This window comes from Myiozetetes cayanensis, unplaced genomic scaffold (assembly GCF_022539395.1).
Source record: "Myiozetetes cayanensis isolate MyiCay16 unplaced genomic scaffold, myiCay2020 scf10, whole genome shotgun sequence".
NCBI lineage: Eukaryota > Metazoa > Chordata > Aves > Passeriformes > Tyrannidae > Myiozetetes > Myiozetetes cayanensis.
The window spans coordinates 6,515,746-6,529,623 of record NW_026086605.1 but is presented as its reverse complement, the minus strand read 5'-3'; the positions used below and the strand labels follow the sequence as shown (position 1 = coordinate 6,529,623).

Sequence of the window (13,878 nt, the reverse complement as noted above, 5' to 3'; positions counted from 1 at the left end):
GATAAAAATAAAAAAGCTGCAGTGAGCATGGAAAGGTAGGGATAATTTGGGATAAGTGTAGGAATAGTTTGGTGCCTCTGCCAGCTGATTCTGTCCCTTAGGAGCACTGCTGTCCTGCAGGGAATCCAGAGGTCCATCCCCACTCGAGGCACAAGTGCAGAGATTTAGGGCTCCTCCGTCGCAGCTGCGGTGCCGCAGAGATGGGGACGTGCCCTCGGTCAAGGGCACGGAGCGTCTCCCCAGCGCCCTGACCCAGAGCCTGCAGGAAAGCTGTCCAAAGGAATTAGGGCCAGACCGTGTTGGTGCCACGGAGGGGTTTGTCTCCCGGAGGCTCTGGCTCCATTAGCAGGCGGCTGTGGGGCTCGGCTCAGCATCTCCTGGCACTGGGAGAGCTGCAGAGATGCTCCTGGCTCCGATCCCTGCATTAGGAGTAGGCTGGAGCAGCTGTGCCAGTTCCAGCAGCTCCCTGACAGAGGGAATAAATGCAAACCCTTCCTCCGAAGGGAAGGGGTGGTGGGATTTGGGCCCTGGACTGGTGCAGTGGGCGGAGGGAAGAAAACTGGGAAATGGTGGGAGAGGGGATGGCATCTCTGGGAGCTGGCACTAACCAGCCCAACTGTGGGAAAAGGGATCTTTCCAGGACAGAGACCACGGAACTTCTTTTGTTAAATGTTACCAAGCTGAGGGTGCTGGGGTGTCCCTTTCACCCCCTGAATGTTGGGGTGGTGGGGAGGTCACTGCCAGCAGACTGACTTCTATCATTCCTATTCTTTATGGAGTTCCTACTGCCATAATGTCAAGTTCTATGTAGAAAGAAAATAGATCATGGAATCATAAATGGTTTGGCCTGAAAGGGACTTTAAAGCTTATCTAGTCCCCCCCCCCGCCACAAGCAGGGACACCTTCCACTAGATGTTAATTGTCTTGGTGCAATTGCAGGAAAAATCAGAAAACAAACAAATGAAATTAAGCAAGTTAAAACTAAATATAAAGCATATGAATAAATGCATTCCCATGTGTTTGCTGCAGAACCTACTGCAGCATTAAACTGTGAGATTTAGGTCAGATCAGATAATCAAAAAAACCCCACCAAAAAAAAAATCCCTCCCTGGTTTACATTTGGGGGTTCAGGTAATAATACATTCATTCCTAGCTAACTCATGGATTCGTGTATCCAGAGCTGCCTTACAAGCAATTCCAGCTCCCACCCAAGGAGCTGATGTTTGCCTGTGCTTCCATAACCCTTTCCCCTTTCTTGTTCCCTGCTCAGACAGAGCTGGAGAGCAAAGCCTGACACTGCTTGAGGGAAATTTGCATCTCATGGACATGTCACGGCATCTCACTGTGCCGGCATCTCACCGGCACTGGGAGCAGAGTGGACCTAGTGGGACAAACCAGCCCCCACTCCCAGTGCTGTGAGTTCCAAACCAGAGGGTTTTGGAGCCTGGCTGAATGCCCTGGATGAGCAGAATGGCTGAGGAGAAGGGTGGGATTCTGCCTCGGGCCCACACAGCGGATGAGGAGCCTCTCCCCTTGTCCAAGGGGAGCACAGTAACCTCCAAGTCAGGACTGGATCGTACCATCCTCACAGAGAAAAACCCAAAGGAAGAAAACACAAAAATAGACTCAGGAGGATCAAACACTGCCACCATTTTATGGTTTCCAACCAACTTTATTCCAAGCAAGGAGCAGACAGGAATGGGCGAGCTGTTCCTGGAGGTACATGCATGGCTCTGTGGCCAGAGGTTCAATCTATGTACACACCTTTAAATATAATAACCAGGTTATAGTAGCCTTTATAAAAGAGTGTGCCATATGCACTTGGCCTCCAAACAAGCCCTGGTATTGGGTACTGGACCCACACTCAGTTCTTGAGAAATTGTATAAATAATCTGTAAAAACAAGCCTGACAGAAGGACACAGGCCCACAGCATGGCTGGGTCCCGGAGAGCCAGCACTGCTCTGCCCCCAGGATGTGGGGCCCACACCCACCCCTGGAGCTGTGATCAGCGAGGGACGGACAGACAGACGGACCGGGGTGGCTCACGAGTGTGGTGACAGTGGCTCCAGGAGTATGGCCAAGGCTGCTCTGGAGCACTGTGGACAGGTGGGATGTGACTGACTGTATGGAAACCATGGAAGTGCTCGTCGGTTGGAAGTCCTTCGATGAGAACGGGCAGTGGATGCTGCTGGAAAGGAGCGTGATCCAGCCAGGATGCGCCTTCATTTCCGCCCCGGCCCCCAGCCAGCCCAGCAGGGCTGAGCCCGCTGCCCTGGGGACATCATGGTGCCACATGCACGGGGAAGGGCTTTCCAAGCAGCTAGTGAAGGAACACCGACGGGAGAATCCAGGCTGGGAGTGCTACCTCGGGGGTCACTCTACTTTCTACCTACGAGGGAAGGGCTGGGACAGCTGACAAAGCGCTCGCTCGTTGTCATCCTGTGCGGAGGGCACCCACCGTCCCCTTCCCGGCTGGCCTGGCCCCGGTGGGACCCTGGTGGTGGCGGTGGCAGGGACCGGCACGACGGTGGCACAGGGACAGCCTCAGGACAGCGAGGTGATGTTGGACCTCCCGCCCGGCGGGGCCATGATCTTCTGCGCCGTGCGCCGGGCAATGTGGTCATCTGCCTGCGACCCTGGGGGATGGCAAAAGGGATGGGGGGAGTCCCACTGCCTTAAATGCACACACCACACAGTGTTTCCTCAGTGGGAAATACCGGCAGTTTCACCATGTATCACTTTGGACATTCTGCTATCACAGTACGCTTAGGAACGGCTGTTATTTGACTGGACTTCTTCATTCTGTGTTGTGTCTTTCTGGAAAATGTTATAAATGGCTTTGTATATAATAAAATGTGGGGCTTTGTGCATTTATCAAACAGCACGGGATCCACCTGATCCAGTCAGCTAAAAAAATATTGCAGAAGTCATTTTAGGGCAGAGCATTGGCTTTCCAAGCTCCCAGCAGCTGCTGGCAGGTTTCTGCAGGGTGAACGATGCTGAGTCACTGCCTGCTCACACGGAAAGACCAGAGGGATTACTATTCTGGTTCCTGGAGATGGAGTTATTTGGCCAATCTTTACAAACCCAACCACTTCCAACCCCTGACTTGCATTTGGGGTTGAAGTCCCAACCCACCAACAGCCATGGCAGCATCTCATAGACCTCAGCAGGGCTGTGGTGACTCCATCACCTCCAGCCTCATCTTCCTCCTGCTCATAGTTTCAGCTTCCACCCTCCATGGAGCCGCCTCGCAGTCCCTGCCAGGCTTTGTGCCCTGACACAGGCACTGTAAAATATTTCTGTGCTGCACTCAGGCCCTCGGCTGTCCGCACAGGACAAATTGCTTTTCACTGAGCAGAAACGCAGTTTCTTTCTCCCAGCCTTGCCTGGCCGCTCACACCCACCCAAACCAGCCCCCGGCCCCCCACGTACCGGAGAGGCTGAACCCCGACTGGTGCAGGTTGCGCACGGGGGCAGCCGGGGCTTTGCCGGCGCCGGGTGCGAGGCGTGACGTGGCCGTGGGCGCTGCGGCCCTGACACTCGCTGGCACCTCATGGACTGGCCCATCATACATCCCTCTGGGAACACCATGGACCTCGGCCAGCTGCGGGGGAGAGCGAGCACAGGGGTCAGGCATGAGTAGGGACAGGTACAGGGCAAGAGGGAATGGCCTGAAGCTGTGCCAGGGGAGGCTCATGTTGGATACCAGGGAAAATTTCTTGATGGAAAGGGTTGTCCAGCCATGGCACAGCTGCCCAGGGCAGGGGTGGAGTCCCCATCCCTGGAGGGATTTAAAAGCCGTGTGGCCCTTGGGGACATGGGTTAGTGGTGGTCTTGGCAGTGCTGAGGGGTGGTTGGACTGGATGGTTTTAAAGAGATTTTCAACCTGGCCTTGGACACTTCCAGGGATGGCACTTCTCTGTGTCCCATCCTGGTCCTGCAGGGAGCTGGCACAGCCCCATCCCCATCCTGCCCTGAGTCCAGGCATCCCCAGGCACCCTGGACACCCCCAGGAACCCTCAGGCACCCCAAAGCTGGGGGTTCTGCCTCTGCAGGTAAGTGGTAAGTAGCTGAGTCCTGCTCTGCCTTCATCTAGGATGCAGCATGGAACTGCCTGCAATAGCACAGGGAAAAGGGAAGGAGGGCAGAGCTGTTAAGAAGCTTTATGCATATTTGCACGTCTTTGTGTCTCCTTAAAAAGCTGTGCCAGTGCACAGGAGGATTTATCCTACTGTATTTCCAGTACCTACAGAAACTACACACCTCACTCTCCAAAGGCTGCTGAGCAGACACTGGGAACACAGTAACAGAAACTTCTCTAGCACAAGTAGGAGAGGAATTCCTCCCTCTACCTCAATAAACAAAAAAACCCCTTTGCTAGAAGTTGTATTTTTGCTTTATAACATTATAACAGGCAAATGATACTAATAAAACTGGCATTATGAGCTCTAATACTGCACTAGGAATTACTGACTGAGGTGCCAGGCCCTGCACCGCAGCAGTTACATGACAACACACAGACTTCCAAGGCCTAGAAAGAAATAACATTAATAATATTCCTGTTGCTGTTGCAGCTTTGTCATCACAGTGACCCAAACACATCATCACAGTGACCCACAGTTTCAAGAGATTGTGATGAAAATACAGGATTACAGCAAATAAAACTCTCCTTACCCTGTTTCTTGCCTTTATCCTTTTATAAACAAAATCTGGGAAGGTCTTTCTAGGAATGAAGCGACCCAATCCCTGGGTGACACACAGGTTTCCATCTTCAAGGACAACTCTTCCCTGACTGATGACCACGGTTGGGACCCCGTGGCACTCGGTGCCTTCAAATATGTTGTACTCCACGTTCTGGAAAAACCAAAACCCGATATTCAGTCCTGGCAGGATTTAAGAGGAGGAGGTGACAGCCAACAATCCCCCCATTTCTGTTCACAGCTCCTCACACACCATGAGTTGGAACTAACTGACCCTCCATATTCCGAATAAAAAGTTTCAATGGGATGAGTTGAAGCAAATTGGAATGGAGAAACTAAACCCTAAAAACACTCCAACTGTAACAATATTTTAATTAAACCAAGTTCAGCACTTACCTTTTTCTAATCCACAGAGAATACACTGACCTCAAGATTTCCCTGCTGGATGCAGACTGCCTCAGAGTGGTCACTCAGTACCAATACCACCCTTTACAGCAACCAAAGGATATTTTCCTAGTGTGTTAAAAGCAAGTGCAAGGTCCTTCATCACTTTACCCATACAGAGATCTCCTCCCCTGCTGAACGATCTGACCTTTCTAAGAACATACATTACTTTCCAGCTCTCTTCTGATTCTAAACCCAGCTCCAGGAAATAATTTTAAAAATATTTTACCAAATTGTGGGTCTTTGCTGAGATGATTTTAGTAGCCTTGGGGTTCCACACGACCAAGTCTGCGTCAGCACCCACAGCGATGCGTCCCTTTCTAGGGTAGCAGTTGAAGATCTTAGCAGCATTGGTGCTGGTCACTGCTACGAAATCATTCTCATCCATCTTCCCAGGGACCTGGGAAGGAGCAGGGAGGAAGGATCACAGATGGGGATGGCCCTGTGCCCGCCGCAGGCACAGTCCCTCCCCGTGGCTGGAGGAACTGCTGGACCCACCCACGTGCCCGTGTGGTGTGAGGGTCTGCACCGCCTCAGGGTGTGGTTACAGGGGAAAGGGGGGAGCTGAGCCTTGTCCCTGTGGGCTAAAGGATACAAGGGACGTGTTTTATTTTCCCTGAAATTTACTGTGAAGAATTTGTGTGTCACAGTCCCTCAAGCAGCAGCTCTCTGAAGCTGTGTCTAGACAGTGTCACCCTCCCGGCTGGTCTGGATTCAGGAGGCTGTGACAGCCCCGAGCACAGGCACAGCTCACGTGTGTTCACACTCCACCTTCGCTCTTCCAGCACCTACCACACACTTCTCCCAGATGATGGACATCCGCTCCTCGATGCCGTTGGTGCCCTCGGGGATGAGGGTGAAGTTGTCCTTGCCCACGGCCTTCTGTGCAGTGGTGAAGGTGCAGTGGGCACTGCCAGTGACCTGCAGGTCCCCACTGGGAGAAGGACAGGGCAGGGTCACCAGGGGCACTGTTGATGCCAAGGCCACCTCCCTGGCCAGGATATCCTCCTTCTCCCAGCAGACTAGGGGGCCACCCATGGCTTTTTGGGCTCCACGGGCAATGCCACTGCTGGAAACGGCATCCGGATGCATCCAAGCTGGATGCAGTCAGGGCAGGTATGCTCAGGCACTCGTGACACGGGACTCACCTGGACAGGAGAGTGGTGAGGTGATCTGGTGTGGTGGGGTCGGGGCTGATGGGGGGGGATGTGACAAAGGCAGCGGCTTTGGCCCAGTTTTTGCTCCAGTAGTGGGATCCGTCGGTGCCCAGGCTGGCAGTGATGGGCTCCCCGAACACCACTGTGCCTGTGGAGCAATTGGGAATGAGGGCAGTCACACCACGTCCCGCAGGCCCCTCACCCAGCACAGACACAGACACGGTAACGACACACGACAGTTCCACTTATTTCAGCATTCCCAGTATTTCAGAATCACATTAATCCTTTAGATTATCTCAGATGACTGGGAAGTGCTGTCAAAGCAAGTTATGATGTGTCTGTTCTCTCCTTACACCAGATACGTGTTCCTGCAAGCCTTCCTTTAAACTAAACCCACGTCCCTCTGGCAGCTGCCAGGCTGGGAGCAGAGGTGGCTGTGCCCCTTTTCCACCCTGCTCCCCACAGGATCACTCCCAGCCCTTCCCACTCCACCCTCAGGTCAGAATTTGAATCTTGCTCCAGATCTGCTTTTCATTCAGTTCATGACAAACGCTCACAAGTATTTCTCATGTGTCACAGTTTGGAGCACATCCCCTCCAATCTTCCCAGCTCTAAGCAATTAGCTCTGGTATACCCTTCCAGGGAAACCAGCTCCTGAGATTCAGCCCCCAAGGCACGAGAGAGATTGGGTGATAACAGTGATCAGCCCTCGAATTTACAGCGAGATTCCTGGCTGGATTTAGAGGCTCAATGAACTACCACAGACCAGCTTTACCTTTCCTCTTTGCCTGGGCCAGGACATCAGCGGCACCCTTGCTCATGACTTTGGTGATGTAGAGGGGGCAGTTGGCCTGCCTGGCGATGGTGATGGCTCGGTACACGGCCTCTGCCTCCACCTGTGGGGACAAGAACATGGCACAGGCATCCCAGAGGCTCTGCACAGTGGGACCCAGAGCTCGGTGGGAGGGCTGGCAGCGTTACCTCCTCGGGGCGGCTCAGGACATGGCCCTCTGGCCCTGTAATCCCCAGCTCCAGCAGCCTCTTCTGCTCCTGGGTGGGTGAGGAGGAAGGAAAGAGCAGTCAGCGATGGGCACAGCCCATCCAGAGCACCAGGGGACACAAAGGCACCTGAGGGGCTGAGGGACATTCATGAATCTGCCCAGGTGGCTCCATGTTCTTGGGATGCCCCACACGCCACCCCCAGAGACCTGTCCTGTGCTGAGGAAATGTTCCTGGATGGGAACTGCTGTGTCCCAACAGCACCTCTGGACCTTTTCAGCCCTCAAACCCACAGTTCTGGAGGAGGGGGAGTCACATCCATCACTGCTAACCCTGAGGCTGTCAGAGCTCTGACGTACAGCTACAGCAAAGCGAGAGGGGCTTCCCCACACCTGGGCCTGCCTGGAGCAGCTCAGAAGCCCACTGAGGGGACAGAGATGGACACAGAGCCTGTCAGTGGGGCGCAGCAAGTGCCACCTCTCCGGAGCATTCCCTGTCCCTGTGCACTTCACCACATGGCACAGAGGAAAGGGCACCTGTGGTGACACATGCTGGGATGAGCTGTGGGGTGTCCCAGGTCACTCACGTGGCACCTGAACACAGATGTCCAGCCCACCCCTCACCCCGTCCCTCTGTGCTGTTGTGTATCATGTAACCTCCCACTCAGCTGGCACTAATTCAAGGACATCATCCAACACCATGGAGCAGATCCCACAGGATCCTCTAAAGGACCCTCTTAGAGGATGTTTATTTCTCTGTATTCCTGTCACAGATCTCCTCTGAGTTTGTCCCCAGGGCTCCAGTGTCACCACACTGGCTGGCAGTTTACAGAAATTCTGATGCAGTTACTGAACTGCCTGGGGTCATGTTATGCTCCACTGTGAGCTGGGAACAGGTTCCTCAGATAAAATCCCGGGAGGTGGGAATTAGCCTCTATCCTGTTTGTTCAAATAAGCCCATTTGAAGGATTGGATTCGGCTTTCAGTTTAACCTTCCTCCCACACCAGACTGAATGCTGGTGTGACTGTGAGCTGAAGGAATTGCCAGTCCAACTCCTCCCTGTGTATCTGACTGCAGGCTGGAGCCAGGATTGTCTTTTCTATGGGTTAAAAAGAAAAATAATGCCCATGAGCAGAGGCTGGGACACCAAGGAGTTCCCGAGTGCCGGGGTGGAGTTAAGCTCTGACAAGTGTCATGAACGTTACAGCAAAATATACAAACCTCCTGAGCTTCCCAAGTGCCCCAGATTTCTGAACAACGCAGATAATGTGATAAAGCATCACTTAAGGCAGTCAGTCATCCCTTAGGCAGCCCCAAACCGCCTGCTGGGAACCATACAGATTCCTGTGCTGGAACCCACGTTCATGTGAGGATCCATGAGGACGCTGATGATTCCACGGGAGACCCTGATCCTCCTGCACATTCCTCTGCCTGTGCACGCTGCCATGCAGGGTCCCATTAGTCCCTTCCCTCCAAGGCTTTGGGGCACCAGGTCACACTGCAGGGGAAGGGGCAGGGACTGCCCTCCCTGGTGCTCTGGTTGCAGTGCCCTGGTGACCCCGCAGTCTCAGCGGACACAGACTCGGTACCTCCTCGATGATGTCTCCGTTCTCCGCATGCACTTGGGCGATGGCCCCCAGGTCTCGAATGATGCAGAAGATCTCGTACATCTGCCAAGACACAGCGGGTTCCCAGCATCAGACCCGTCCCTGCCCATGCTCAGGGAGAGGGTGGTGGCTTTCCCTGGATGCTGCTGTCCTACCTGGGCATCAGTGCACTGCAGCTTGTCCTTGTAAGCCATGAACACCAGGAAGGAGTTCACACCTGGAGAAAAGAAAATGACATGAGGTTGTGGTCCCACTGAGAACTCATCGACCTGGTAAGGGCTGAGCAGGGGTGGTCGAGGGGTTGTGCTGGAGAGGGTTAGATGGGAAGCAAACCAAGGCCAGGGGCTGAAGTGAGAAATGTCCACAAAAGAACTGACCCCAAAGCTTGGGAGCTGTGAAAGACAATAAACCCCCATCTTTGGGTGCATCTGAACCAAAAAAAGAAAACCCAGTGGTCCAGGTTCAGGTGCCCTCTGTGACTCTATCTGAAAGCACAGTCAGCTGCCTTGCTCCCAGGCTGGTTTTTCCTCCAGTGGTGGCTTCAGTTTATGATTTATTCTTACCTTTGGACAAGGGCCTGCAGTGACAGGGCAAGGGGGAATGGCTTTCAACTGCCAGAGGGCAGGGTTAGATGGAATATTGGGAAGAAATCCTTCCCTGTGAGGGTAGTGAGGCCCTGGCACAGGTTGCCCAGAGAAGCTGTGGCTGCCCCATCCCTGGAAGTGTCCAAGGCCAGGTCGGATGGGCCTTCAAGCAACCTGGGATAGTGGAAAATGTCCCTGTCCATGGCAGGGAGTGCACTGAGATGGGATTTAAGGTCCCTTCCAGTCCAAACTATCCTCTGATTCTATGAATTGCAGCTATATTTTATATTGAGGCAACAACCAATACAAAACTACGACCAAATTACAAATAAAATGTATTTCATGTGTATTCCAAGCTCGGAATAGCTCCATTACTTCAGCCACTCTGCATTTTAATAGGAAATTCACTGTGAATTTCTATGGTAATTGGCCAATTAAACCCTTGCTTGCAAGACTACAAATTACACTGAAGTCATTTAGCTCCACATTAGCATATCTGAAGGAAAATGTAGTCCCAAACACGGCAATGTGTATTAATGAATTCACGAATCCCCGCCGTGTGGCCTGCTTTCCAGCAAGCCGTGTCCTGCGGATGCTTCAGGATGCGCAGGAATTACAGGCACAGCGGAGCCTCTGCGGAACGCCTGAACCTGAGCTGTGTTCTCCAAGCCCCATCCCGGAGGTTTTTATCTAAATATTTTTTTTGTACGTCAGGCAGCCCAGACCGGGGTGCCTGACCCCATCCGTTTAGTTTCCAAAATCCCTTTCCATGACCGACTGCCTGAGGGTGAGGGCACACCACGCAGATGCTACAGCAGGAACCTCGTGCCAGGATGGCTGAGGACAGGGCGGTCCCAGCTCTGCAGGAAGGACGATCCCCTCCATGTCCCCCCCGCCAGGTGGGGCAGCAGTGACATCCCCACTCACCCCAGGGCTCGCCCTGCCCTTACCCTTGTCCTTCACCAGCGCCTCCATCTCCTCCCTCAGGCTCTCGTGCCAGCGCGGGATGTCCACGTGCAGGCCGTAGTCGCAGCAGGCCTGGCCGTCGGCGCGGCCGCGCCACTGCTCGAAGGCGGCCACGAGGCTGGTCCCGGCGTCCAGGCACACGTGGTCAACTGGGGAGACACTGCACAGAGTTAGGGAGGGGTGGGGGACAACCCGGGGGCACCGTGCCCTTGCAGGAGACCTGCTGCTGTGGGGAGGGGCCATTGCAACACCGGTTCATTTTATAGCGCTGGTTAAAAGTGATGGGTAATGAATTTCCCAGAAGAAGTGGTAAAAACAGAACAAGAAAACTCCAAGTTATGGCTATTCTGCCTTCTTTTCACCCAGCAGAGCACTGGGAGTGGCTGGTGACCAACCCATGTCCTCACGCACTTCTGCTCTGGGGCATTTCCCAAGGGTGGCACGCCCCTGCCCATCACATTCCTCAGCTCTCCTCCCATTCCCTGCAGCACTGGCTGTGGGGTCAGTAGGGAGCTATGCCAGGACTGTCGACACTGGTCCTGCAGTCACATACTACAGTGGTTCTTGGGACCAGAACAGGAACAAAACAGAGGTCAAAATTATTTTACATTAACACAAAAAAGGAACCCATGCTCAGAGTTGAGAAACTCAAAAAAACGCACTTGCAAAGCTGTTCAAAAGATATTAAAAGGTGTTTAAAGTGTTCTTCTGTTTTGTTCTCTGATGAGGTGAGCCAGCAGCAGCCATGTATTTTTAATACATGTGTGCAGCAAGGGAAGCAGGTTCTGCGAGGCACATAACACCTTTAATTAGGTCTGTAGTGCTTCAATTTCTCCAGCAGAAATTAACGTTTCTGTGCTACGAGGGTAAATATCTCTGCAGTGGTTCAAGGCCTGGTGTATTTCGCTAGGCAACGTTCTACTTAGAAGCCTGTTGGAATTGTGCCCCCCCCTTACTGATCATGGTGGTGCCTCCTGCCAGCGCTGCCTTGGTGCCCTGGGAGAAGCCGTCGGCCGAGCTCAGCCCCAGCACCGGCGCCTGCAGCCGCGTGTGGGCATCGATGCCCCCCGGCATCACCAGCTGCCCATGGGCATCCACTGTCCGGGTGCCACCAGGCACATTCAGGTTTTCTCCGATTTGTCTGAAAAGGAAATCAAGGTTCTTCAGTTAATTGGCAACAAGTTTGAAGCGAAGATGCCAAAAAAACCCCTCTGTCTGCAGGGCCGGGTTCTCCCCAGTCTGCCGGTGGCTTTGGAAGTCTTTCTGGCTGCAGAACTACACCAGTGTAGCTCTTTCTTGACACTAATCTAAAAAACTGCCCTTTTTTTTGAAAAGGGGATAGATTTCCAAGAGAAAAATGATGGGAAGGAACCTCGTTCAAATCCCACGGCACTGTATCATTCTAAGAAATTACATTACCAAATATAAATTTTTAACTTACTTTATTAAACCGTCCTCCACGTAAATGTCTGCATAAAATGACTGATCATCGTTGACAATTTTTCCTCCTTTGATTAGAAGCTGGTCACTCTAATGAGGAAAAAAACATATCTTTTTTCTTAATCTTAAGGATTCCTTTATTTAGATGCCACTGAGCTTTATTAAGTCTAGGAATTAATATTTTCCCTGCAACCACACCAGTTTAATGACTATTCAGACCATTCTACAACTGCATTTCCAAAGGGAACCATATAAAACTGTCATCTGGAGGATCACAGATCCCTCAAGGAGCCAGGGGAGCACAGGGAGCACCAGTATCCCCAGCTCCAAGGGCTGAGCCATGTCTCTTAACTGTGTTCCTGCCTCCACCCTCAGCTCTGGGTACAGAGACTTCTCAGTGCATCTCATTAACCTGGTAATTTATTGCCATTCATTGGTTTTCAACAGTCTCATTGGATGCAGATAAAGCCTTGAGGACTCGCCTCACTTCAAAGCCAGACACTGGCACAGTTGTCAGATTTGCAGAATCTTCACCCAGAATCTTTAACTAGAAAATTTAGGAAGCAGCAGCAGCACTGATGTCAATGTGGAGCTGCAACCTAATTTCAGAGGATTCCTTTCCTGCTCGCTGGTGTTGTTAAAAGGACTATCAACAAGGCTGAAATAGGCAACACAAAGAGCATGGCCTGGGCACAAAACCAGCCGAGGGAATCCCGAGCACGTGGCAGCACAGCCTGGAGATGCTGCACCACACAGCTGATGAAAAACTGCCTGGAAACATTTGGGGGTTGTTTAAAAACACAGTGCTGGCATAAAAAAAAATAAAATTAAAGAATTATGTTGTGTTTTTTGAACTATCAAGGATTTATCGAGTCTTTATTGTTTTCCCTTGTCCCATAACATCAATCAAAGAAGCCTCAGTGTTGCTGCCCCATAGAGAGCCTGACAGCCCCTCCCTCCCCTTCTGGGGCCCATCTTCACCTCATGCTCACCCCCATCCTCACTCCGTCCCTCATCCTCTCCCCCATCCCCATCTTCACTCCAGCCTCACCCTCCTCCCATCTTCATCCTCCCCCCATCCTCACCCTCACCCCATTCACATCCTCATGCTCCCCCCATCCCCATCCTCACATTCACCCCATCTTCAGCCCCGCTTCAGCCCCCCACACCGAGGATCTGCTCCCCAGCCCAGTAACGCGGCTGGTCCCCGGCTCCCGTACCCACTGGGATGCTCCCGAGGGAGCTCTGCCACGAGCCAGCACAAGGAGTGGAAAAAACAAAACAAGGCATCGCTATCGAGGGATTTTTCCCGACTCCTGCTGGGAAGCGCTGGCTCCGGGAGGAGGGAATTCCCTCCCACACAGCCCGGCCGGGGAGCGCCCGCGGCTCCGAACGAGCGGCAGCGCCGGGGGAGACCTTGGGGTGCGGGCGGGGACCCCCGGGCTGGGGCGGCGGGATCCGGGCGGGGAGCAGGGACGCGGCGGAAAGATGCTCACAGCCCCCAAGCCCGTTCGGCGATAAAAGCATTTCCAAGCACATTTCCCGCCCCAGCGCCGAAGGGAAGCCGTGTCGGCGGCGGGGCAGCCCCGCGGCCGCACGGAGGGGCGCGCCCGCCTTTGTCCCCCCGGGACGGCCCCGGGACAAAGCGCCGGGTCCGGCCGGGCCGGCAACAAAGGAGCGGCGGGGCGGAGGGGCCCGCACGACGCGACCCCGGGCACGGGCTGGGTCCGCCGGGACCGCCGGGAGCCCACCCTGGGGGCAGCGGGACCCCCAGCGCTGCCCAGGGTGCGGGGACCACCCGCCCCGCTCCATCTCCGCCGGCCGGGGGGACCCGTGGCCCCCGGCCCCGGCTCGCAGCCCCCGGGGGTCCCGCACCCCGCGCCCCGCACGGGAGACCCTCACCGTGGTGCGGGTCGCGCTCTTCTTGCCCTGGTGCGACATCTCCGCGCCGCCGCCGCCGCCGAGGGTGTGCGGGGC

General features: G+C 53.9%; 1 protein-coding gene across 1 annotated transcript; it reads right to left on the bottom strand.

Moving 5' to 3' along the window:
* Positions 1-1,672: 1,672 nt before the first annotated feature.
* Positions 1,673-13,878, bottom strand: DPYSL4 (dihydropyrimidinase like 4). The gene is made up of 14 exons (XM_050337537.1): positions 13,804-13,878; positions 11,903-11,991; positions 11,418-11,602; positions 10,446-10,610; positions 9,067-9,128; positions 8,894-8,974; positions 7,287-7,355; positions 7,081-7,201; positions 6,297-6,453; positions 5,941-6,082; positions 5,378-5,548; positions 4,679-4,858; positions 3,437-3,608; positions 1,673-2,637 (listed from the first exon to the last, which is right to left on the bottom strand). Exons 1-14 carry the CDS (start codon positions 13,840-13,842, stop codon positions 2,546-2,548), a joined length of 1,725 nt encoding a protein of 574 aa, XP_050193494.1. The 5' UTR covers positions 13,843-13,878; the 3' UTR covers positions 1,673-2,545.